Source organism: Larimichthys crocea, chromosome XII (genome assembly GCF_000972845.2).
Source record: "Larimichthys crocea isolate SSNF chromosome XII, L_crocea_2.0, whole genome shotgun sequence".
Taxonomy (NCBI): Eukaryota; Metazoa; Chordata; class Actinopteri; family Sciaenidae; genus Larimichthys; species Larimichthys crocea.
In genome coordinates this window covers 2,168,448-2,195,202 of record NC_040022.1, presented here as the reverse complement: position 1 = coordinate 2,195,202, position 26,755 = coordinate 2,168,448, and the positions used below count along the sequence as shown (strand labels likewise).

Here is a 26,755-nt window from a genome sequence, read left to right as displayed (position 1 = left end):
TTCATGCTGCAAAACATGTAAAAACAACATCAACAAAAATAAACATCTTTCAAAGATGTATCATAAGTAAACTAGTGCTATTTTTTTCACTACATTTGCCTAATCTAATGCAGAAGTCAAACACTAAAATATGTACAGTTCTCGTTAACAGACTGATATCCTGTGGAGTAAATGCTGCATAAACTGCTACAGTATTTACATACAGTCCAAAAACTTTAAACATTGTCTGTCCTGTGCTTGCACAGTTATCTGTTAGTGCAGTTAAAGACACTCGCAGTGTCAGTGCTGACATGTTGGTGTTGATCAGATATACTGTTTACCAGTTTAACATTACTAGTCGAATCAATCGATGCAAATTCACCTGCTTCATCTGTGGAGTAAAGAAAAAAACGCAGCAGATCACTTCTACTATACTTGTTATATATATATAGGTCTGACTGAAGAGGAAAGACAGGAGGTAGTGACAAAAAGCAAGTTTCAGTGGTTTTCTGTTGAAACCACCTCCATTGTGCTGCCTTCACATCACACAGAGACAAATAACCCCTTCAAACTGCTGGTAGCACTCGACGGTTTCAGGTTGTTTAGTTTTAGTTTGAGTCGGGACCTCTGCGATAACCTTTACGCCAAATTTTTAAGCGGTGTTAAAGGAGACGGAAAAAAAAGCATCACAATGACTCAATAAATCAAGTTTATTTTCGTTTCTTTAATCATGTAAATGCACAAAAATGAGCGGCGCTATTGTTCTGTGACACCTAACTGATTACAGTTTGGTTTATCCCAAACCAAAGACATTATCAGCCATGATCTAACCAATAATCTTTTTAGTGGTATTTCATGTCTTATCTTTATCGTTTGTTTATTGCTTAACACCAATGTTACAACATGTAATGCTGCATGTCACACCTTTTTTTTAGCATTTCCAAGGTAACCTGAGGTGTGAATTACAAAGGCGGTGTGTGTGTGTTGTTGTGGTCTCATTGTAGGAAGCTGGACCTCATTTTGCAGTGCCCTTTTTTTTTTCTTCCATCGCTGTCAGTTTCATGTTGAGTTTCTGGTTCATGATGTTTCTCTCTGTCCACTGGACTGCAAGAAGAAGAAAAGAAGCCGAAAAGGTGTGTCATGAACGTGTTAACCAGAGCAGTTACAGAAAAATAAAAGGAGAAAGAAAAACCTACCCAGTTCATCTGTCTTGTGCCCATACCAGAGATGGGGGTCAGCAGGCCAACCAGTCAGAGGGTGGCTGATGTAGGAGTCCATGGTGAGGGACCTCCATGTTAAAGGAGCACCTGAAGACAGAAGGTTCAGTGGGGTGAATTAAAGGTGGGTTAGGAAAGAAAAAGTGTGAATAATGAAATAAAATTTAACAAGACTAAGAAGTTTAGATTTAGAAAACAAAACGACTTATATGAAGGCACCAAATCTACTTAGATTAAGGTATAAAAACTACTAAGATTAAGGTATCAAAACTACTTAGATTAAGGCACCAAAGCTACTTAGATTAAGGTATCAAAACTACTTAGATTAAGGCACCAAATCTACTTAGATTAAGGTATCAATACTTAGATTAGGCACCAAATCTACTTAGATTAAGGTACCAAAACTACTTAGATTAAGGTATCAAAACTACTTAGATTAAGGTATCAAAACTACTTAGATTAAGGCACCAAAACTACTTAGATTAAGGTACCAAATCTACTTAGATTAAGGTCTCAAAACTACTTAGATTAAGGCACCAAATCTACTTAGATTTAGGCACCAAAATATTTTAGACTAAGGTATCAAAACTACTTATAATAAAGGCACCAAAACTACACAGATTTTTAAAACCCGAACTTAGATTTCGGCACCTTTTTTCTACACAGATTTAGTCACAGGAAGAAGTCAAACAGGAAGCACCACTTGTGAAGTCCAATCAAAAGTCAGTGACATACAATTTAGACAAAAATGCTGGGAATATAAATCTGTCACAAATAAAACAATGTTCCTAACTGTTATGTTATGGATTTGTGCATCAAAAAAGCAATAATAGTGATTTTTTAAAAATATATATATTTCATGCAATCATCAGTTTGGAAATGGTTGTTCTGAAAGTGGGACGGCATGTTTTGAACTCATGTGGGCAGCCGAACAGCTCACCACACCTGAAATACAAGCAAATGAGCGAGTGAGAGTAAGTTAGCGTGTCACTCAGTGCACATGGCAACATTCACAGCTAAATTATTCAGCAGGATAAGACAGATTGTGTTACTCAGGATCCCCTTGATTTACTATTGTCCAACGTGGCCACTGCCTGTGAAGTAACGTTCATGTCATGTCAGCTTAACAACATATTGGCAGCAGTGTGTTGGCTGTCATTGGTTGTCAATACTCCCCGACTGATCGTGCACCCACTCGTCTTGCACATTACAACAGATACTAAAATGAAGTGTTAGGAGACTGGGGGTCTTTATAGAGACTGGATGTTGATGTACAGACCTGGAAATATGTTGTTGCGAAGACAGTGGCCCAAGCTGTGGTAACCGTGGGCGTTCGAGTCTGATCCAGGATCAACATAATGAGGCAGCGACAGGGACAGCACCTGAGGGCTTTCTACGGCCCTCACCTAGGGCACAACATGTTCAAAAGGAAATCATCACAAACAACACCAGCACATTGTTTAACACGCAGCAGCAGCAGCAGCAGAACAAAACAAAACAAAACAGAGAAAAAAAATATATAGGTTTCTCACCTGCGTCTTTGCTGGTTTGGTGTCTTTTTGGCCAATTGAGGTCATACTGAGAGAATAAACCACAGGAGAGGTAAGGCAAAACAAAAGGTGTTAAATTTCTTAAGAATGTCATGCAAGACACCGGAGAGCATTACATCAGGTTTCACTGTGGACACGACTAAAAAAAAAGAAAAAGAAAAAAGTGACATTTTGACAAAGATAACACGCCTCGGTGTCCAAAAATAAAGTTGTTTTATTCTGATGGTATTTATAATTAGATGTTGCTTCAAATAAAGTTTTATGACTAAGTTCAGGAAGAAAGACCTCATCCTGTTTCTGCACATCAAGTGCTGAAGCACATCTTCACTGTTCACTCCTCTTTGACTGTATTTTCAAATCCTTTCATCTCTATTTCAATCAAATACAGGAACCACAGGGCTCTAACACACAGAGTGATGTACTCAGAGGCTCGACTCTCGAATCCTGGTCTTATTCCCATCCCCGATCTCCAAAGTCCTTCATCAACCTTTCACCCCTCGACTACTCAGGGCAGGGGATGTGGGGTGTTTTATTTAAGTCTGACTGATTGATCCCCCGACCTTTCATCCCTTGAACCACATCCTTCAATCTTCACCTTTCTTCTCAAAAAGTGATCAGGTGGACGACACCTAAGCTCAGAAACCTGTGAGTGCCGTCATGGATAAAAACTGAAGTTATGTCGAAATATAAAAAAACTCAGGAACAAACTTTTTTTGTTCTTTTATTCAACTTTATTTCACAATTGTATGCCATTTATTGTGTTCTTTTGTTATAATACCACACACAAATGTTAACTGGCTAAAACAATATAAAACATAACTTCCACAATTTTTTCATTATTTATATTATGTACATGCACTCATATACTCAGAGGCAAAAAAAATCTCAGGCCTTCGCTTTAACTCTCAAGTGCACTTTCTGTCTCTCTGTTGCTGGTTGAGAGGCCATTCCAACGGGGATCCTTCAGCTTCTGTTCGCCAGATTTTAAAACAGCTTCTTTCACGATTGTGACTCGATGAGACATGTTTTTTGTTTTCTAAGCATTGTGGGATAAAACGACTCAAAGTGGTGCTCACACAGCGACAGCTTTTTGTTACTTTCACTATGAAAAACTCTCCTCTGTCTCATTTTGTAGCTATTTTTTTGGGGGGGGCGGGGAGGGGAAGCAGACGGCGTGCTGGTGTTGACGTTGAATACTTTCACTCCCGAGTTGGATTCACAAAAAGAATCTGAACACTATCTTCTCTCCACTGCAATAAAAGGATTTAAACTCCTCCCTTCGTTGAGATGGACAAACACCACTTTAGTTTTAGCTTAACAACCAATATACAAGTGCCAGGATTGTCTTCTACCTGAATCTGACGTGTCGACTGTATTTTTTGATGCTTTTCTGGGATGTGACGGGAACGAAACGCTTTGTCCCAGCTCCTCGTGAAACACTATCTACAATACTCGGTGGGATTTTTCTTCATTAAAAACTGGAAGGTTTAGCGAAATCTCCTCCTCTTGAACGTTTACACAGAGAGTGGTTTGGACGTGAAATCTTATTTCTACAGCTCTGCCGATACATTAGCATTACTTTATTACAGTATTCGATGGAGGCATGAGTGAGCTTCGCAGGACTCATGAAGAAACTGGAGATATGGATTATACAAGAGTTACAAAGAGCGAAAGGTCGTGTCGACAGCGGAGTTCTAGGATCATGAGCTATGCATTGAAAATGCATAAACATTTGTTGAAGGTAAAGTTATGATCTTATTGTATGATTTGTTGTTTTAAAAAAAAAGAAAAAGAAAAAAAAAAAAGGCTCACTCGCCACCTGTGTGATAGTATGATAATACTCAAAACTGGATTCTTGTTGGAGTGGTCCTTCAGGTGCTGCCTGCCTCCTGTTTGTATCCTCCGTAAGTTCAGGCTGCTCAGGCGGGATCAGAGGCCCAGCTCTCCTCTCTATGTCGGGGCAAACTTCTTGGCCTGTGCCCTTACCCGCTTCTCGTAGTCCATCCTGTTCTGACTGAAAGACAAGAGACAGAAAGACGTTTTCAACCATGATGATGTCAGTTTGTCCCGACTGCACCGTCCTAGGCGATGTTTGTGATCCGACCAGATGTGTCGAGCAGCGACACAGAGAGTCTGGTAGATTTTCAAAATAAAACATATCAGAGTAGAAAGAAAGAACAGAAAGCTTTCCTTTATTTGTTTGTTTTATGACTTCCCTCTGTCGTCTAAAGGTCATGACTGAAAAGAGAACTGCTCTGACAGTTCAGGGCATTTAAATCAGCGTCTGACAAACAGAACACACACTCACCAGTAAATTGTGTAAGCCTCTGCTTGTGCTGGGTCTTGTATGTTGGGCTCGTTCAGCAGCTCCTGGATCCCCAACAGGATCTGAAAACAACAAATCAGCAGTCAGACTGCAGCTCTGTGTGATGGTCTGTGTACGTTATATTCAGTCATAATCAAGACATAACTGCACATAAAACTGTTGTGACCTGTTTGATGGTGATGGCAGGCCTCCAGTCTTTGTCCTCCTCCAGGATCGACAGACACACGGTGCCGGATGGGTAGACGTTCGGGTGAAATATTGGTGGCTCAAACTTGCCTGAGGAGAGAAATTTAGGATTTTAGGGCTTAAAGGAAGCTCGAGATGAGAGGATGGATGTGTTCGCTTCAGGGTTCATCATTTACACATTGGCACTATCTCTTATTTCCTGAGCTGTCCCTCTCTTATTTTGAATAGACAGCTGCATGTAAATGTCTGCCCGTCAACAGAGAACGAAACTACAGACTGTGAAGTGGCACTCACATTTGGGTGGTGAAGAGGGGTAGTCGTCTTTGAACAACATTCTGAGTTTGTAGAGTCCGCCCTCCCACAAGGTCTGATGAAGAAAGAAATAACACACAGACTTATTAAACATTTTTTAAACAACCATTCCTCTGCATGACGATCAAAGCTGGTTTTCCTGAAACGCCTGAATCATTCAAACTTTGAACTTCAGATGTTTTTCTAGCGCAAAAGACAAAATGAGCTTCATGTATTTAAATGTCGGTTACTCTGAACAGAGAGTGTGTGATAAGACGGCTTCATCATTTGCAGTAATTTGACAAATTACAAATGCATGACACAGAATTAAGATGTAACAATCCTGCTGATACAACGGTCGATAGCACGGTTTGAGAGGTAAATCTGGCTGAAGGTTTGAACAGTGGAAGTCATTGAATGGAGTAATACATCTGACTTGCATCTTTCTTTCTTCTTCTTTTTTTTTTAAAGATTATTTTTTTGGCCTTTTATGCCTTTATTGATAGTACAGCTGAAGACAGACAGGAAGCAGAGAGAGGGGGAATGACACACAGTAAATGTCCGTCCGATGCGGGATTCGAACCGGCCCAGCTGCAGCGAGGACTATATCCTCCACACACTGGGCGGCCGCTTAACCCACTACGCTACCGACCGCCCCTTGCATCTTTCTTTAATGAATATTCTGTATTTTATGGAGCTTCAGAATATCACGTACATCTTTTTCAATACGGTTAGATTTTTGAAAGTTATTGGAAATGTTTGCATCAGCACTGCGGTGAGTTGCTGACACGGCACAGACTGAGTTTCTTAATCTGTAAAAAAAAAGTTTTACAGCAGATATCTTCATCACTACGAGACTGAACCGGAAAGGAAGTTTAGTGTTTATGTGTGTGGCATTTATCCAGTTTGGGGAAACTTTGGGGACTGATCCTGAGAGGGTGAGAGGTGAGGCTCGAATATTTTCTGTTGACCGTCTCATCGCATCTCGTTCAGCGATAACAAGGGAAGAATAGAACAAATACTTTACTGATCCTGAGGGGAAATTCTTGTTTTTTTTAAATGTATTTCTACCTGAAATAAACCTTAATGTGGAGCGAGATGGTGGACGGTTGGCGTCTTGCTCAAGGGCACCTTGAGGAGGTGAACTGGCACCTCTCCACCTTACTCCACCATAAGCCTACGGACTGAGCTACCAGCCCAGGTGCAGGTGTGCATTACCGTCATTATTGGCACGTCACTCGTGCCAGTATTGGCCGTAACGCACACCCTCTGACGTATATAACTCTTTACATGTTCAGAGTAGGTGAACTCACTCCTTTCTTCCCGGGAATGGCACACTCCCAGTTCATCAGGTTCATCGTCCCATCAGGATTCTTCGTCGGCACGGCGACAAAACCCTGCAAGACAACAGAACCAGAACCTGATCAGTCTCGGGTGTTGTTTATAAGTCTGTGTGGATGTTGTTGTTGTTGTTGTTGTGGCTGCTTACAAACGGGTGGTCTTTCCTCCAGGCTTTGCGCTCCTGGGACAATCTGCTCAGAGCGATGCCAGACATTGTTGCTCATCAACGCCTCCCTGTGGAAAAACAACCTATGAAACAGATTAATTATTAATAAATCAAACTGCTTTCATACTAAATAAATAAAAAACATGAAAGCGCACGTTAGCTCCCACCGACCGTTGATTCGTGTGTTTACACGACGAGGATAAATTAAATCTATCGACTGTGAAATGATTTAAAATCATCATTAACACTAACAAACGTGACGTCCTTTAATCTGAACTCACCTGTTTTTTATTTGTTCAGGTAAATGTCGAATAATTTAAATTAGCCTGTTAGCTTAGCCGATGCTAACGTTACCGTTTGAAGAAAAAAAAAAAAAAACACCCGTCGACGTTTAAAAAAGCAGAAAAACCGGGACAGTTAGGACGGAACCGAGCGAACCGAGCCGAACTCTGGGTTTATAAACATTCCCCCGAACACTCTAACCGACACACATTGGTGTTATTTCTCACAATTTGCCACAGTTGTTGTGAAACAATGTGACTCGTAACAACCGTTTCGACTAGCTAGCTTACAGCGAAGAGAGAGGACCCCAATTTGTTTATTTCGTCAGGACCTTCAGGCAGCTCACCGGGCAGCCCGGGTCACGCACGTCAGGCGCGGTCGGCCATCTTTGGTGTGGCATTCAATGCCGGGGGAGTTCACCGCGTTTGGATGATCCGCTCATTTTGAAATTCATCGAAATGAGTCAGAATCAGAAATACTTTATTAATCCCCGCAGGGAAATTGTTTTTGTTTACAGCAGCTCCCAAACAGTAAGTGAGATATTAAGTGATAGCAAGAAAACAAAACACTATACACACCTATACCAGACCCTCCAGGAATTCGCGATGTTGCGATTTGCAAATTCAACGCAACTTCAGTGAATCCCCGTGAATTCAGGGCGGTGTTGCAATTTTAACCAATCACCGCGATTTTTTCCGCAACTTCCGCGCAGTCTGCCCGGGGGATTCAACTCGGCGGGTCAGGGATGGCCACACAGTGCGGGAGGATTCCCTCGTGGGACCTCTCCCCGCAGCGGTGCGTCATGACCAGCTCTGGGTCAGCTTGGAAAGACTCTGGGGCTCGAGCTTTACAGCGCCCTCCCACCCAGACCTTGCCGCTTCCCGGGGCCGTGGACTTAGTGCTCGCTGCGGCCTCTCCGGGGCTTGCCCCCAGGGACGGGGCCCCTCACCCCCAGCGACGACTGTCAAATCGCAACTTATCGCAACTTTCACTTCCTCCCGCAACAAAATCGCAACAAAAATGTCAAAAGCACAGCAACTTTCACCACAATTTTTTTGAAAACCTCATGCAACTTTAGGCATTTTAGGCGGCAACTATTTTTTTAAAAAGCCCGCGAAATCCTGGTGGGACTGCTATACAATATACTATTTTAACACTATATACACACTATATACACATGTATAAATAACAGTTAAATAAAACCAGTAACAGTAAAATAAAAACCAAGTAACAGTGAACTATGCAATATATAAATCTAAAACCTTATAAAGAATTTAGTTTTGAGAGACTGCACAGAGTATACACTGATTGTTAAAGTGCAATGCAGTCCACAAATGGCCACTTGAGGCTAGTTGCAATAGCTATGATGATGATTCGGTCATTTTGAATTCATCAAAATGAATCACAAATGAATTGGCTTTGGTTGAGAACAGTAGGTACCAGCCTAACTCAACACTGTGGTGGCCAGGGTCGAAGAGACCTGTTGCTGCCTTCCTAGACATAATAAGATAGCTTGCTGTTGACGTTCCAGTCTGCGTAAACAGACAAAAGTGTCTCCTTAACATGCTGACAATAACACCCGCATGAATAAAAACATTCTTGTTGACTAATTCTGGGCGTATAGTATTTGTGGTGTTATCTTGGGGTTTAAAGTCTATCCACCAGGACGAGTTGGGCAGAATGTGAGACCAACTCAGGCACTTCTGATGAACTTTGAGAGTGTCTCTAATTCTCCTTGGCCAAGTGTCAATAAATAATCAGAAGCTCCTGAACACTTTGTTCCTTCCTGACCTCACCATTGACCTTTGACTTCAGCAATTTCTCCACAACAAGCTCCCCATGTTAAAAAGTCTAGCTTCACAGCAGAGATACAAATGTTTACAGCCTGGTACAAAAAACAGTTTTGGTTTCTATAGCAAATTTCCCCAATCACTCATGTACTGAGGGTGAAATCACCAAGGGTCACGGTGGGGCTGGAGCCTATCCCAGCTGATCTTGGGCAAGAGGCTGGGTATACCCTGAACACGTCACCAGCTTATCACAGGGCTTTATGTAACTTATCTGTTTGTTCACATTTTATACTATTTTTTATTTTTTCACATAAAAATGTTTGGTATAAAAACGTTTGTAACATATATAACATTACACTTCAAAGTCAAGCTGAGTGTGAAAGTAATGAAAAAATATAGTCTTGTCTTTTCTAATAGCTTCGAATTTATTGACAATACTTTAACAAAAATACAGAAACATGTCTTAGCAGCTACAGTGGTGTTTTATGGTGCTTTAGCATTGCTTGAAAATGACTAATGCATCAGTGGATGAGTGTCAGAAGCTAAATAGACCCCAATAAAGGCGCTGTCCATCACAGGGTGGAGGTTTGGCAAAGTCCACAGTTTGAGAAGAATTGTTCAAAATGACTTGTTCGTTCTGTTTTGCCCATCAGTAACGCTCTTTTGTTCTGGTCTGTACAGTTTGCTTTTCACCTCAGTGCAACATAGCAACAGCTGACATCATAAACAGTGTTTTAGATAACTTGTTAGTCACCATGTGTAACAATTCAAAGACGCCAGATCGCTTGTAACAAAAACACGATTCAGGTTGGAATAGGTGCACAGCTTTGACTGCAATCTTCAAAGCCACTCTCAAAATAGGACTCAGGAATTTCTTAATTATTCTTCACATTAGTATTTTCAGGTTACATACGAGTCAAATACTTCACATTGTAAGACTGTGCATAGTTCCGACATGGTAAAACAAAACCTAAAATAGACAAACTCAAACTTTGTCTTGAAAATCGGGCATCTTGCCAGACACCTCAAATCAAGCACAGGAACCGGACTGAACTGGTTTTGATTTCGTCTGCGTCAGCATCCCAATTTTTTTTTTTTTTTTTTTTTTTGCATCTCAGCAAAAGAAGCTGCAGTCTTTCTGTAGGCCTTTTTATCTGCCTAATTTTTTCACATTAAGTTGAATTTTCTTCTCCAACAGTTTACTCACGATGAAATTAAAATGTTATGAGACGAAAATACAAAATAAAACATTTGATTTGAATCAAACTCTGCAAAGAATAAAAGAAAATTGTTTCCTATAATATGTATGTATGTATTTATATGTATGTATGTATTTTGCCCTGTCATCTGACATCCTCCATGTCATGACATATTTTAAAGGGAAGTTCAATGCTTTGCTACACGAGGATAAAGGTCACGTCTAAAATATGTTATGAGGTGAAAATACAAAAGCAAAACATTTTGACTTCTGAAAATCTATACAACACTGGAAGAATACGACCAAAACGATATAATATATAATCCCACAGACTGTGAAGGAGATCAATATTAGTTCAGTGTGTGTATTTTGCCCTTTTGTCACAGATGAGCCTCTAACAAAGCAAAATATTTACATTTCTAGTTACTGAATAAAGAAGTTTTTACTCATGTCAAGAGCTTGGCATATTTTAAAAGGGAAAAATGTGACCTTTATCTTTCTGTAGCAAAACAAGGACTTCCCTTTTTAAAATGCCCAGGAGCTCAAACACGCCATCTAACAGCACCCACCTGTCAATTAAAGCAGCCAAGCTGTTAATTATGCATAACTTTAAGCCTCAACCTAATTTGAACGGGTGAGTTCTATAAAACTTCAGACTTAGCTCTCAAGACTAAAACTATTTTTTTTGTACCAGGCTGTAAACATGTTTATTTCTGCTATGCTGGACATTTTAACATGGGGACTTACGGAGACTGACTCGTTCTGTATCCAGCCTAAAGTGGATGTTTGAGGTTGCCGCTTGGTCATACATGAAGGAAAAACTTCCCTATTCAGTAGCTAGCCTCTGATAACAGAAGGGCAAAATACATACACTGAACAAATACTGATAATCTCCCTCACAGTCCCAGGGGGATTATGGGAAACAATGTCAGTCGTTTTCTTCCAGTGTTATCCAGATTTTGAAGTTTTGTGTTTGCATTTAATGCAATATTTGTGAAAGGATTCACAAATATGTTCACATTAACTCCTCCTCTGAGAAAAGTGAACATTTGACACAAATTTTTTAGACATGAATCTTGAGAATAATTGCACTTTTTGTAACAGTGAAGTCATTTCAGGGTAGTGTGAACCTTTTCTAAATTGTGCAACTGTTGTGTGATGCAAAATTAGATGAGTTGCATAGTATAGAGGAGATTTTCACTGAATGTTTCAGATGAAACATGGACTATCACTACACTACACCCCTGTACTCGTCCCTTCACACCTTCTTCCCTTCCCCCTCTGAGATGATGTGCTCTGGAGTCGCCCTTTTAAACCATTCAGACCAGGATCCGTCATAAACACACACCCCGGGGTGTCCCAGCAGGTGAGCAGCCAGAACAACATGACACGCCGTGACACCGGACCCACAGGTAGCCCACAGTGGTTTCTCCAGGTCCACCCCGGCCTCTTTGAACAGTTTGGACAGTTGGTCAGTTCCCAGCTCTTTTCCAGAGGCGTCCATGAAAGACGGGAACGGCATGTTGATGGTACCGGGGAAATGACCCGGCAGCGTGTCTGCGAGGGCAAGAGAGAGAAAGGAGTGAGATACAATTCAACAAGTCAGTTAAAAGTCTTACAACAGGTAATGTCCCAACAAACCAACAAGATGCCATGAGATCACTTCTGTTCAATCAATCATGCATACTTTATAATTCCACCTGTCCACTCATCTTAGTGCTTTTATTTTGAAATCCTGCTCACCATCTCTGGGTTCGGGCTCGGTTCCTCTGAACCTCCCTGCAGACCTTGCATCCACAGTTTGGACCTGCTTGGTGCCGATGTTTTCCAGCACGTCCTCATAGCTCTTCACCCACGCCTGGTTCAGACCAGCACGTCCTCATAGCTCTTCACCCACGCCTGGTTCAGAGTCGCCTTGAACTCTCTGCTCTCCGGTTTGGAGTGCTCGGATGTGACAGGACGGCCCTCAGCCAACCAGTTCTTCATCCCACCGTCCAGCACCGACACCAAGCCGTGCCCGAACAGCCGGAACATCCACCAGACGCGGGGCGCGCTGAACGCCCCGAAGTCGCTGGTGTCGTACACGACGACGTGCGTGTCGTTGCCGATGCCCAGATCTCCAACATACTCGGAGAAGTGTCTGGAAGTTGGCAGCATGTGATCCAGCTCGGAGCTTTTATCGCTGCATTGGTCTATGTCAAAAAACGACGAGCCCGGGATGTGCCTCTGCGCAAATTCAGCCCTCGGGTCCCGTTTGGTTTTCGGTAGATACCATGACGAGTCCAGAACGCGGAGCTTCGGTCCGATCAGGTTGTTTCTGATCGCATCCGACAGCCACTGTCCCGACACCAGAGCCCGGGTCTGAGCCGCCATGATGGGTACAAATACAAGCCGTGAGCGCTAGAGGGAAATGTTAAACATGCAGAAAGCGTGAACTCCATGTTCTCTGCAAACTGTGAACTTTGCGCCTGCAAAATGTGCAAACACCGCACAGCACGCATTCAAGATGCGTCATTAATAAACATGACAAATACATAAAAACACATTAAATATTAAATAAAATCTCTTCTTCTACTTGAGACACAGAGCAGCTGGATGTTGTAAAAGTATAAATGAAATTTATGGAAAATTTTACAGTAGTTTTCTGTTTGTTTGTATACAATAAAATAATGGACAATATCTGTAAACAACCAAACTATTATTTTAAGTATTATTACATTAACAACAATGTTTTTCTTCATAAGTCTTATTAGTTTTACATGAATGTGAATGTGCACCTTTACATTCAAACTCTAACTTTGTAAATAAAATTTTAGTGGTTTTCTGTTTAAAATAAAAAAATAAATATTAGAAATCTCTGTAAATTGATTTGATGCACTTCTGCCATCACATTTTAACTCATGAATAATCATTAATGTATGTGCGAAATATTACAGGAAATGTAAATTTGTATTATTTTGATACTATAAGATCCCTCCGTGTGCCAACAGTAGAACACAGTCTGTAAAGCAGAGGCTATGACAGACACATTAGTTCTTCAAAAGTCTTTCAAGGCACGTTTATTAACTGCACATCCACTAAAGCACCAGCAGGTTGTGCCACATGGATACATTTCTTTAAAAAGGCCACAGGCGGCAGGCAGAAGCTTTTCAGATTCAGGATTTAGTGAAAATGATCCTGTATGAGCTGAATTATTCAAATCATGGGCCTGTACAGAGAGGGCCTTTACAGGATAAAGAGTTACATGCTGAGAACAGTGAGAATATATCAAATGCTGGTTTGTCTTCGTCCTCCTCAAAGCTTGCTTTCGGCCTCAGAGACCACATGCTCTGGTGGAGCCTTAGTGAACCACTCATACCAGGATCCGTCGTACACAGACGCCTCCTCGGGGGCGCCGCACAGATGGGCAGCCAGCACCAAGTGACAGGCGGTCACACCGGAGCCGCAGGATCCACAGATCGGCTTATTCAGGTCCACTTTTGACTTCTCAAAGAACTTCTTCAGTTCCTCCGTGGACAGCATCATGCCGTCATTGTCGACGAAACTGAAAAAAGGCATGCATTTGGAGCCGGGGATGTGACCCGGTTTAACACCTGTGGGACAAGGACACAGGAGTTACTTTCTTTGCATGGTAAAATACACAGAAATCTTAAGAGTCTCTAACATGCATTTGTGTTTTTGTCTGTGCTCTTCAGACATGTCACAAATTCCTGCACATCAATTTAACATTCAGGAACATTTCGGCTAATCTAAAAATCGGCAAAGACGTGGATCATCGGTGGATCTGAGGTGGGCCGAATGACACCTGGTTGCTCATATAAGTCATCTGTAACAGCACCTACCTGTCAATTAAAGCAGCCACACTGTTAATTATTTGGAACTTTAAGCCTTAATATAATGTGAACAGGTGAGTTGTATATAAATTCACCCTCAGTACAGTTGTCATGAACGGGGAAATTAGCTACAGAGACCAAAACGTTTTTTGTACCAGGCTGTAAACATGTTTATTTCTGCTGTGAAGTTGGACATTTGAACATGGGGACTTATGGAGACTGACTCACTTCTGGAGCCAGCCTCAAGTGGACGTTTGAGGAACTGCAGTTTTTGGCACTTCACTTCACAGCCATGGAGGTTGGTGTTTGGTTTTTGCACCGCTAGAAAGGGAAGGGCGCTGCAATCAGCAACTAAACCAGTTAGATGCCACTAAATCCGACACACTGGTCCTTTAATTAATTATCAGTGTTCAGTTGGTAGCTCGCTGATAAGATTCTGAAAAACATGGCCCACATACTGCACTTCATGGCCTTGATCCTCTCTGATACTTCTTTGTACTAATACTTTATTAACTTTAAGCATATTGTTGACATGGTTTTTATGGCTTGCTGAACTGGTTCTTAAACATTTTGTTTATTTTTTAGATTTCAGTTTATTTATTTGTATTTTCTTACTGATTTTTACTTATTTTAACATTTTATGTATGTTTGCTCTGTGAAGCACTTTGGGCTGCATGTTTGCATAAAAGGTGCCATTTAAATAAATAAAGGGATAAAATATTAAATCTCAAAGCAGGCGTACCCTCTCTTGGTTCTGGTTCTTTCCCTCGGAACCTCGCATACGGTCTCACATCCACCACCTGAAACTCCTGATCTGTTATGTTCTTTGTAATGTCCTCAAATGACTTCACCCAGGAGGAGCGGTGCTTCGTGGTGGCGGTGAAGCGGGCCGGTTCAGGTCTGGTGTACGTCCCTTCCACTGGATGACCCTCTTTGACCCAGTTCCTAAAACCCCCGTTCAGCACCGACACCTGTGGATGACCGAACAAGCGGAACATCCACCAAACCCTGGTGCAGGTGAAAGCTCCAAAGTCACTGGCGTCGTAAACGACCACATGGCTGTCAGTCCCGATGCCAAGATCTCCCACATAATCTGCGAAGGACTCCTCTGAGGGGAGCATGTGATCAAACTTGGACGTCCTGTCCGCGCACTCGTCGATGTCAAAGAAAGACGCACCTGGGATGTGCGTCTGCGCAAACTCCTTCTTGCCGTCTCGCTTCATGCTCGGGAGGTACCAGGACGTGTCCAGGATCCGCAAACTCGGTCCGACCGGATTGCGTTTGAGCATGTTTGCGAGCCATTTTGCAGAGACGAGAGCTCGAGTTTGCATTCCCATGTTCAGAGCACAGACAGCCTGCAGAGCCTCAGCGACAACTGATGCGTAAATTACCTCCGCCAAGTGGTTTGGAGTGCAAACACTGTAGAAAGCATGAATGCAATAAAACCAGAATACAACTTAACAAAATAAGAGAATCAATAAGTTGATTTATAACTTATAATACATCCACCTACTGAACAGCTCCACCAGACACAATGTTTTGTTTCTTGGCCATTTCTCAGAGAAAATGAATGATAACACAAAATGTTTTCTTTCACTCTTAGTGATAGTGTTTGGCCAAAGCCATGTATTGTGAAATATCTGGTTTTACTCTTTTTAAAGCACAGTGACAACAGAAACTATCCAAATCACCCTGATCAAAAGTTTACATACCCTCGTAATTTGGCCTGATAACCTGCACCTAACCTGAAACAACTGGGATTGAATGGCTATTAAAGGTAACTATCTTCACCTGTGATCTGTTTGCTTGTAATTAGTGGAGGTGTATGAAAGTCAGTGAGTTGCTGGACTCCTGAGAAACATTTGTATCCCTCATGTGATGCTGTTCTGATGTCTTTGATGCAGAATCATGTATTTATTGAATTTGATAATAATTGTATGTTTTTAAAAAGTAAGTATACACTATGTATTTCTTGTTTAATGTTATTAAAGTCTTTAATGTGTGTCTGAGCCTCCTTTAATATTGAACAGAGGGGGAACAATATCTGACAGTAATATTCCAAGCTGTCAGGATGCGTCCCCCTCTGTTTTAAATGGTCAGATTTAATGAGATCAGCCTGAATTATCTGTTGTGGGGAAAGAAGTCAGCAGTATGATCTTCATATTGAACAGAGGGGGAACCGTATCTGACAATATTTCAATATTTCCAAGTATTCAGCAGGTGTTAACATCTGTCTGCGTTTTTATTGACGTGTGTTTGCTCTGCTTGTAATAATCAATAAAAATGTTTTCACCTTCATGTATCAGAATTGTAAGGCTGGTTGTTTGTTGTGTTACAGTTCATATTGTGTGTTTATCACGTCATTAATGTTAATACTTCATAACGTAGCATTCCCATATGTTATATCATACTGCAGTTTACTGCTTCTTTGCATTCTGCTAATCAGCAGTAATACAATTAAATCTAATCTAATTTGCATTTCAGAAGTAATTGCATTGTATATGATACATGTACACAATAGGAGAAATCATGCCTTTTTTTTAGGTTTTTCATTTTTATTTTGTTTCATTTTATTCTTGGTATCATGTTTTTTTTATGATTGGACTGTAACACCCAGTGGTTTCACACACTCCCTTCTCTCATTAACATAATTACACAGTTATAACAATAATTTCCCTCATAGTTTACTTAGGAACAAAACATTAAATAAGATGAAAAACTAAATTTGGGTTTGCTGGTTAAATAAGATAAAGTCACTGTATGACTGGAGTTGCAGGTTGAAGCTAATTTGTTGGTTTGAGCACGTACAAGACTAACGTCAGTGTAAATCTGAGAGATACACAATGAATTTGCCTGAACAGATAGCACCTTATTATATTTGTTCGCAAAACTGGCAGCACAGAAGGAAGGAAGCATTGATGCCAGGGATTCAGTTATCGTCAGTGACTAACTGTACAAGATAACAGCTTCTGTCCTGAACACAAGTTTTAGATAAAGATTAAAAAGATATATGTATATATTTAAATTAGATTTGAATGAGAGAGGAGGGAGAGTCAGTGGTGAAGTTGGACCGTCAAACACGTGAACAATCAGACAGATTGTGACCGGGAGAAAGAGATAGACAGAAAGAGAGAGAGAGAGAGAGAGAGAGAGAGAGAGAGAGAGAGGGAGGGAGGCAAGAAACTAAATTGCTTAATTGGAGTCACTGCTTCTATATTATAGACCAGCCCTTGTTTTTGTAGTCCAACCAAGTTTTCCTCCCACTGACTGTTCTGCCATCCTACCAACTGGTCAGATCTCAGAGAAATTTCCATATTGAGGTAAGCTGATTTTTTAAAATTTATTAATAAGTGTAAAACAAAACAATGGATTTCTAATGATGTGATGTTTGAGTGTCAGCTATCAAGTCTTTCTGTTTTGTGGCATTTTTCAGGATTGATTTCTTGTTTTTGGAAATAGTTTAAAAATGAAGACAAGTCACAAACAATACTTTAAGCTTTCGGAAATGTTTATTCCTTGGAGAGTAAATTTTCTTTCATACAAGAAAAGTTCATTTTCTTTTTAGGAATTAAAGAAGAGATCTATCAATAGTACAAAAACAGCATCATGTTGAGTTTCCAGAAACAATGTGTTGCTAACTCATGTTTGTCTACTCACCAGCAGTGTTCAGAGACTATTTCTTTGGTAGAAAGTTTTTTTCTGTGGTTTAATAAGTAATTTGTTGTTTCTGGAAAGAAATGATGTTTTACCACTTACTATACCTTTTAGTATTTTATTGGACAGAAACCACTGGGGTTCAAAGATAGAATATGTTTGTGCAATTTATGGGAACTGATTCTTTAAAATAAGAATGAAACCAACTTCTAAAACACAATTTCAGAAAATTAGAGTAAAGAAAATCTGCTACAGAATATAATACAAACGTCCTGTCGTGTTACATTGAAAAATATGTGTTATGTAATATAATTAGCTGTATTGTAGGAGTGGTACTGGTGTACTGCTTGTCAATAATTGAGCTATTAGAATCACAAGACCTGCAGAACCTGAATCCATCCTCAGATTGAACACAGACAGAGAGCATTGTGTGGATGACTTGAACTGATGAGACAAATCAGCAGCAATCTAATTTTCCCGGCAGTCATACAGCGAGGGGGCACATTCCCTTGACAACTGGCGACAACATAAATATCAAGCATGAGTAGTAAAAAAAAAAAAAAGGAAGTAAGTGATTTCACGTGTGAGCAGATGAGTTTAGTTATGAGTCATTTACTCGGGCAGTCCAGGGGGTATTGTCTCAGATGGAAAATAAAATCCACATTAATACACAAAGAGACCTGTGTTAGAATCAGCAGTGGGCATACCTTTACCATGAATCACTTAATTGATTTATTGGTTACACTAATGTGAGAATGGTTGGACATCATGTGAAGGAAATGTACAGTGAAGGGCAACGAGAGGGGGCACATGTCACCTGTGTGATATAATGCTGATATACTGCATTGTGTGTTATGTGTGTGTTTCTCTTTGTGTGTAGTTTGTGAGTAAAACCTTGTGCTATATGTGCACACAGTCATGCGCTGAGCTAAATGCTGACATGCTCACAGTGATAATGCTCAAATGTGGATGTTTATCAGGTCATGTTTACAATTTTTTAGGATTTTAGTTACTCAGTTTAGCATGCAGGCCTTAAGCAGCTTCTTCAGCAGACTGCTAGTCCCACCGTGTAAGAAGTAGCATCACATCTTATCCTGATATTCTGCTGAATGTCTTTCATGGTTGTTGAGTAGATGTTGAGATTTCTTTCCCAAACAAAATGCCAACCTCATAGTAGCACTTTATTAGTTATTAGTGGCAATGTATTTTTTATGATTAATTATTCCAAGTATTCTTGAAATGTCTTGTTTTTTATTATAACCAGAGATTAAATTGGGCTGGAGACGGCCTCCTCACCTCTGTAGTACATGAGTCTGTTCACTCATCGCTGTTTCCAGAGTGCTGTGTCAGAGCTTCATTATTGAATCCGTTCCGCTTATTTATTGATATAAAACCTGAATCAATAAAACTCCAGTCCATGCTTTCACTGATACAGATATCAGTATATATATAAATAGGTAGGTTATAAATTGATAAAATATGTATTAAAAAGATGGTGCGAGGTAAATACAAATGTTTTGAGAGATATTGACCACTGTGAGTGAAGAAGGGCTCCCCCTCCTTACAAAAGCCAATTTAACCACTGATTACAACAGATCATTATTTTCATACTAAATGAACAAAAATAGTTTTTGGATCACTACATCAAGTTTACACACGTGGGTCACAAATGACACATTCATCCATGTGTGATTTAAAATTAAATGACATAATGCTATAATAATAATAATTAGTTTTAATTACTGTAGCAGTGACTGGGGCCAAACATGCATGCATTTAATATTTGTTTATCATTTTTTCCACACATACACAACATTTTGGGCTCTTATGCATTTCAGTTACATAGAAAATAAATTAACTAACAAACTTAATTTGAAGGAAGTAATAAGATTTGTGTAAAAGTACTAATAGACTGCATTAATTTCTGCTTTATTAATATAGAATGAATAAACCTGGCTACTACTACACTACTGTGTAGTGAAAGCAGATTGAGTTTATTAGTACTATTACATAAATGGTTTTACTTGCTTCATATTAAGTTTATTAGTTAATTTATAATGAAACAATGTAATTCAAATGGATGTAATTGAAATGCAGTCTGTCCTGCATTTTTGAGCAATAATGAACAAAATACATGGGACCACCATTAATTCTCTTTCTTATTTTCTCTTTTTTCTATCAAGCCTCCTCTATATCAACAGGATGGCCCTTCTCAACTACCCTGTTCCAGAGTTGGATGTTACCTTGCAAGAAGTGAGCCGTGTCCTGCAGCTCACCTTAAGTCCTGACCTTTATCCTGAGTTCAGAAGTACAATGGAACAGCAGAGGGAGCTCCTTCAAGAGGTCCAGCAAAAATTAGCAACCACTGCTTCGGGTCAAGAGAATTGGGTGACGGAGCAATTCAAGAGAGCTCTGCTGTCTTGCGCTGACCCCCTGCCAACCTCCACAGCGCTCCCTGTTGTTGTTCTTCCTTCCCAAGCAAAGCGATGTACCCAGCTGGGGAGGGCAGCCGCTCTGCTCTGGGCAGCGGCAAAGCTGCATAGTGAGCCCTTGTTGCTGGAGGGCAATGTGCCAATGGAGCGCACACAACAGTCTGAGGTATTTGCTGCCAGCCGAATTCCTGGAAGACTTCAAGATGAAATTAAGGTGAGATTACTGGCAGGACACAAGCTGAGGGAAAATTCTGGGTTTAAAAGATGTGGTCACAGGTGCAACAAGCTTCAAACTTGCAACAATGGAGGGCGGCAAAACACAATCTCTAATCTGTAGCTTTGTCATTTCATTTTCAGGTCTATCCAGATAGCCTCCATGCCATCATCACCTGTGTTGCAGGAGTGTTCCCTGTTGACATACTGTGGCGTCCAAGCACTGGTGGTCCAGTGTCTGCTCGATCATTCAGTGACATCTACAACCAGCTGGCTCAGGTGATAGATCAACCCAGAGCAGGAAAACAGAATGATCCCTCTGCCATCTGCAGCCTTTCGGCTATGGAGCGCAAAGCCTGGGCGGCCACCAGGGAAGAGATCCTGGGGCAAGGAGGGGATGCAGCAGCGTCACTGGGGCTGATGGAGAGTGCAGTGTTAACACTCTGTCTGGAGGAGTGCAACGCACCGTCTGAACTGGCTGATATCCTCAATGCAGTGAGGCTGGGAAGAGTCGGAGACAGTCCATGTCTGAGATATTATGACAAGGTATTGTATATAACCTAGAGTATGTTATTAGTGCTAATAGAGTTTGATTGATTTCCAGGGGATTAAAAGAACAAACTTATCTTTGTTTTTCTATTTTCTGACAGGTGGTGAACTTGGTGGTGTTCAAGGACAGCACAGCTGGGATACTGTTTGAACACAGTGCTGTGGATGGGATGGTGGCCGGACTTATGACTGAGTTTGTGTACAATCTGTCAGAAACTGTTGACTTAAATCTGGTCCACGCTGACACAGACAATGTGAATGGGTCTGTCAAAGTAAACAATGTTAATTCTGTTTGTCCAACTTCCCTACCATTCCCCTTGCAAGGCGTGAGTATCCCCAAACTGAGTCCTGACTTAAAAACAACACATCCGGTTCTCACTTTTGATGTCCCTTCCTATCCTGATGTATTTTCTACCCTCAGAGGGCAGAGAGGCCTCTATGATGCTTGGATCAACTTCTCTTTGCAGCTTTCCCTGAGGCAAACTCTTGGGGATGCTGCTGCCAAACACATTCTTGTCACGCCTACCCATATGCGCCACTACAAACATGGCCGTTGTGATCCTACATACTCATTCACCATGCACTCTCAGAAGTTTGTAGGCGCCTTGGCATCCTGCATTGGCGCAGATAACACAGTCCAATACACTACTGACCTCCTACGCTTGTTCCATGTTGCATTTTTAGAGCACAAGAGCCTCATTAAAAAAACCAAAAGTGGTCAAGGAGTTGGTCCTCACCTAGCTGCACTGCGTCGGTCACTTCCATCTGACAACCCACTGAAGAAGTACCTGGACCCATTTGGATGTCCACCTGTATACCTCACAGGTACAGATATGGTGGAGGGTGTGGAATGTGGAGTAGGGAATGTTTATGCCCAAGACCAGCTTGCTGTAACATACCTTGGGAAGAGAGAGAAGGTTCGGATTGTGCTTAATGGAAAAGGGAGCTTTGCTCTGACACTAGAGAAGCTTAAAGAAAGCCTGAACAAAAACCTGAAGTTAGTGATGCTTCTAGCTGTTAGATATGGTATTGCATGCCAAATGGGAGCCCTCGATTGTCTACTTCAACAGGGTCAAAAAGAGAAGATGAATGGAGAGGCATATCACTGTCCAGACAGCCCAAAGGATGGCATGAGCCCAGACTACACTCTAATGATCCATGGTGGTGCTGGAGAGGAGATGATGCTGAGCCCTGATGTGATCGGGGTTATTGAGTTTGCTCTGCAGACAGCTTTAACCCTTGGAGCCCAAGTGCTTCAACAAGGTGGCAAGAGTCTGGACGCAGTCCAGAAGTCAGTGGAAGCTCTGGAGGACTGCTTCCTGTTCAATGCAGGTAAAGGCTCAGTATTCAACAAGGATGGAAAAAATGAAATGGAAGCCACCATTGTAGACGGCAATGCAATGAGGTCGGGATCTGTTGCTTGTGTGCAAAGTGTGAAGAACCCAATAAAAGCAGCCAGATGTGTCATGGAGAAAAGCTCACATTCACTCATTGTGGGCGATGGCGCTGAGGAGCTTCTGCAAGGGTTGGAAGAGAAAGAGAAGCCAGTTGGGCCTGAGTATTTCTACACAGATGTACGTCACAGAGAATTAATGCTGAAGCTCAGCAATGGAAAAACCTCAAAAAACAATCACCCTCAGACAGTTGGAGCTGTGGCAATGGATCGTTGGCACGAGTTGGCTGCTGCAACTTCCACCGGGGGGTTAGTAGGAAAGCTGAAAGGGCGAGTTGGGGATACAGCAGTGGTTGGGGCAGGAATATATGCTGATGACAAGGTAGCTATTACCTGCTCTGGAGATGGAGATGTATTTTTGAGGCATACAGTTGCACAGAAAATAGCCAGTCTCTACCATCACAAAGGGTACAGCCTTAGGCAGGCATGTAGAGAAGTGATGGCTGAGAATCTAAACGGGATCTGTGCAGGAATCATTGCTGTGGACACTAAAGGTGATGCCATCATTGAAACAAACTCTGGTGTCATGTTTGTGGCCTCAATGGTAGATGGCATTTCACGAGCAGAGGTTTTCAGGCCTGGAAAGGACTTCTCAAATGTGATCTGGGAAACAGATGAGCTGGTTGCCTACCTTGATCCCAATCCTTGGATCCCTGGGTCAACCATACTGACTAGAAAAAGTCTTAGCGGGGCAAGCAGCATCTTCCAGTTGGTTACATCTGATTTTGTGGCTATGCTACAAGGAGCAAGAGCTGTGTCAAGCTTGCTATGTGAGCGACTGGGGGTGCAGCGCTGTGCCTTGGTCTTCAATCCAAACCCTGATCATCCAGCCCAAATCAGACTGCTCCCACTTCATGGTCTGGAGCCAAAGTGGCAGCCTCATCTTGCCAGTGAAGAAGAATTCCACACTTATGATCCTGGCTACTGCACCTCAAAAAGTGGCCCGTGCTGGGATGATGAAGCACTGACCCAGGTTCAAGCCAAGATTAGAAATGGACTGCCAACACCAAATGCACCCTCTTGCTTTGACTTTTTTGGAGATGCTTCCAATGATAACCTGTTTAGTCGCATTGTGCGTGGAGAGCAGAAACAGTGGAGAGTGTGGGAAGACAGTGAGCATGTTGCCTTCTTGACACCATACCCAAACACTCCTGGGTTAACTGTTGTGGTGCCACGCAAACCACTGTCCAGTGACATCTTCAAACTAGAGGAAGCTGACTACAAAGCACTGATCTTAGCCACTCTTAAAGTTGCCCAACTGCTGAAAGAGGGAATGAGAGCTCGAGGAGTTGCACTGATCTTTGAAGGCTTTGAGATTGACTATGCTCATGCCAAACTGATCCCTCTGTTGCCTTCACCAGATGGCACTAAAACCACTGAGCTGCAACCGGAATGCTACCAAAGCTACCCTGGATATGTGTCATCCATGAATGGTCCAGCTGCTGACCCTGAGCACCTCAAAAAGATCCACTCAAAGATTACCCAGTGCAGGCCTCCTCATTCATGGGAAGACCCTCAGTCTCACTCCACAATCGCCATCAAGAGCCAGTGGTATCGCAACCTATTCCAGATCCAAAACACTCTTTTCCATAGCACAGTGGAATATTTCCACACTGCCTGCCAGTACTCCTACGCTCTAACACCTCTCACAACAGACACCATTTCCTCGCCAATGGGCCTGGGATCTGACTCAGAACCAGTTTCTGTTAACCTGCTGGGCCAGGATATCTACCTGGCTGACTCAATGCAGTTTGTACTTGAATACTTCCTTCGTTTCCAGGATGACCTACCAGGGACGTACTACATTTCTCCCAGCTTTAGAGGGGAAGATCCTGATGCCACACACTTGAACCAGTTCTACCACGTAGAGTGTGAACTGTTGGGTGACATGGACAATGCCATGTCCATAGCAGAGGGATATGTGGCTCATCTTACCAAGTCTATGCTGAAGAAACACTCTGATTTGATCCTAAACACTGCTGGGACCTTGACACATGTCACAGCCATGCTGAGTAAGCTGGATGGGAAAACCCCACTCCCAAGAGTCCCTCTTGACCAGGCCATTCCCATGATGCCCTCCACTGACTGCGTAGAGTGGGTCCAAGATGGCCAGCCCCAATTTGGCAGAAAGCTGACACGCAAAGGCGAGCGGGTCTTGATAGAGAAATATGGTGGTGCTGTTTGGCTGACTGAAATGGACCATCTAGGAGTTCCCTTTTACCAGGCATATGTGGAGGGCACTGGGCGGAGCAAAGCCAAAGCTGGTGACCTTCTTCTGGGGCTTGGTGAGACTGTTGGGCTTGGAGAACGTCACTCCACCCCTGAGATGGTACAGGAGGCCCTCAGGCACCATGCAGTGCCGGAGCAGTCCTACAAATGGTACATTAACATGCGGCAAGTGAAACCACTCCTCACCAGTGGATGGGGCATGGGGACGGAGCGCTACCTGTGCTGGCTGCTTCAGCATGACGACATTAGAGACATGCATATCATTCCTAGGATGAAAGGAACAAAGTACATGCCCTGATCACGGTTCAGTTTCTCTACAGGCCATTAGATGTGATATACTTGTGGTATTGAGACCAAAATGAATATGCAATAAAAACGCCTCAGTTATCCAGACTTTGGACCTTTAATTCCTCCTGTGTCCATGGCCAGAAAAAAACCTTCTGCAGCCTTTAGTCCTACATGACCCTTGTACCCTTCACTTGATTAGTAAATCATTAATAGTACTTTAAATCTTATCCCCATGCTTTGAGTCCCTTTCTTAGTAGTAAAGCTGCAGAACCATTGTAACAGAGAACAAGAACTTGAATTGTTGTTGTTGTTAAGACTTATTAACAGTTTTAAAATAATTAGTAAAGGGGTATAAATTGTATGAATAAGTTGTTCAGACAACGTAAACTATATAAGGACAACATAAAGGAACACATTTGTACTCATCTTTGAACATGTTGTATTATCATTTATACATTTTAAGCAAATGTTTTACATTGTTACTCAATATAATAATTTGTTTCATTTCTATCACTCTGTCTTTGTATGTAAAGGATTTCTGTTAAAGTCATACTGTATGTATCATTGTTCTTTTTAATGAAGTGATGACTTTTTAAACACCTATCAAGCATCGTCTGAGTGTATTACTAACAAGGCCTCAATCATGCCAACATCAACATTGATTCCAGTGGCTCTTGGACCCAAGGGCAAATATCACAAGGCTGAAAATTTGTGTTTAAATATAGCTGCTTGGCTTGTTAGTTGCACATTATTATAGTACAAAAGTTCAATAACCAACTTATATAAACAGGCTGGCGTATCCGTCTCCTGTGTGCGTCCAGCAAGCTACAGCATTAAAAAAAGGAAGGAGTCTGCTTAGACAGTAGGCTACAGCTGTGTTCATTGACTCACCTGGCATTGCTGTCCTAAGCTGTCCCCACATCTCTTGCTCTCCTGCAGCTGAATGCCAACTCAGCACTGCTCCACAGAATAATAACAGAGTATGAAATAGGTAGAGAACGGTTTTGATCATCCCTTGACACCAAAATTAGCTTGAAATTTTAATTCAGACATACATCTTTAAACCCTAACAATAAATAAAAGCCAATGACAGATGCATATACATAATCAATCAGAATCACTTTTATTAGCGAGTGTACACATACAAGAACTCTGGTTTCATTATAAACATTATATATAAAGACTTGTAGACAGAATAAGACAATAGTATAATGGTGCTGAGTGCAAAGGGTGCTGAAATAAATAGTTGTTTTATGTACATGAGGTAGGTGCATATGATATATATATACAAATATACATATATACATACTTTCTATACTTTCTTTAAGAAATATAAGATTTTAATAATTCAAACACATCACTCTACAAACACAATATATTGTGTTGGCAGAGCCCAAACAAATGATTAAATAGACAAACAAATAACAAATAACCTGTTGTCACTTATTACTGTTAACTAATAGAACTGTATAAAAACAATATCACACAAGGGGGAGTGCTGTTATACTGAATATCAGCACGGCTGTGATTTGGTTTCACTGAATCAGGGATGTCCAAAGTACGGCCCAATCATGGCCTTTTTTTATAGAATATATTATTTATGTCCTGCTAGCATTGTCAGATAATGTATGGCTGGAAGATTTGGCTTTTTTTGGTTGACATAATAAAACATTTGAACCTTTATAGACATAACAGGTGGTGTGAATATATCTGTAGATGAGAGACAAAACATTACTTTCTGAATGATTTTGTTAAAGACTTTGCATTAGTCATAATAA

General features: G+C 41.4%; 5 protein-coding genes across 6 annotated transcripts; 1 reads left to right on the top strand and 4 right to left on the bottom strand.

Annotated features, from left to right (window-relative positions):
* Positions 1-683: 683 nt before the first annotated feature.
* Positions 684-3,328, bottom strand: cimip4 (ciliary microtubule inner protein 4). Its single transcript, XM_027285755.1, has 4 exons — positions 2,729-3,328; positions 2,476-2,602; positions 1,176-1,286; positions 684-1,083 (listed from the first exon to the last, which is right to left on the bottom strand). Exons 1-4 carry the CDS (start codon positions 2,771-2,773, stop codon positions 995-997), a joined length of 372 nt encoding a protein of 123 aa, XP_027141556.1. The 5' UTR covers positions 2,774-3,328; the 3' UTR covers positions 684-994.
* Positions 3,329-3,884: 556 nt separating this feature from the next.
* On the bottom strand, positions 3,885-7,662 carry LOC104936150 (SUMO-conjugating enzyme UBC9-like). Of its 2 annotated transcripts, none has more exons than XM_010752129.3 (7): positions 7,338-7,662; positions 7,039-7,124; positions 6,863-6,946; positions 5,553-5,625; positions 5,239-5,348; positions 5,055-5,134; positions 3,885-4,760 (listed from the first exon to the last, which is right to left on the bottom strand). In XM_010752129.3, the coding sequence occupies exons 2-7, from the start codon at positions 7,102-7,104 to the stop codon at positions 4,697-4,699; spliced, it is 477 nt and encodes a 158-aa protein (XP_010750431.1). In that variant the 5' UTR covers positions 7,105-7,124; positions 7,338-7,662; the 3' UTR covers positions 3,885-4,696.
* Positions 7,663-9,534: 1,872 nt separating this feature from the next.
* On the bottom strand, positions 9,535-12,847 carry LOC104936149 (3-mercaptopyruvate sulfurtransferase). The gene is made up of 3 exons (XM_027285884.1): positions 12,226-12,847; positions 12,070-12,184; positions 9,535-11,883 (listed from the first exon to the last, which is right to left on the bottom strand). Exons 1-3 carry the CDS (start codon positions 12,697-12,699, stop codon positions 11,585-11,587), a joined length of 888 nt encoding a protein of 295 aa, XP_027141685.1. The 5' UTR covers positions 12,700-12,847; the 3' UTR covers positions 9,535-11,584.
* A 522-nt stretch (positions 12,848-13,369) lies between these two features.
* LOC104936148 (3-mercaptopyruvate sulfurtransferase) lies at positions 13,370-15,779 on the bottom strand. The gene is made up of 3 exons (XM_027284772.1): positions 15,673-15,779; positions 14,902-15,578; positions 13,370-13,919 (listed from the first exon to the last, which is right to left on the bottom strand). Exons 1-3 carry the CDS (start codon positions 15,711-15,713, stop codon positions 13,621-13,623), a joined length of 1,017 nt encoding a protein of 338 aa, XP_027140573.1. The 5' UTR covers positions 15,714-15,779; the 3' UTR covers positions 13,370-13,620.
* A 1,631-nt stretch (positions 15,780-17,410) lies between these two features.
* LOC104924120 (uncharacterized) lies at positions 17,411-25,405 on the top strand. The gene is made up of 4 exons (XM_027284892.1): positions 17,411-17,479; positions 19,997-20,459; positions 20,603-21,004; positions 21,109-25,405. Exons 2-4 carry the CDS (start codon positions 20,016-20,018, stop codon positions 24,985-24,987), a joined length of 4,725 nt encoding a protein of 1,574 aa, XP_027140693.1. The 5' UTR covers positions 17,411-17,479; positions 19,997-20,015; the 3' UTR covers positions 24,988-25,405.
* Positions 25,406-26,755: the final 1,350 nt, after the last annotated feature.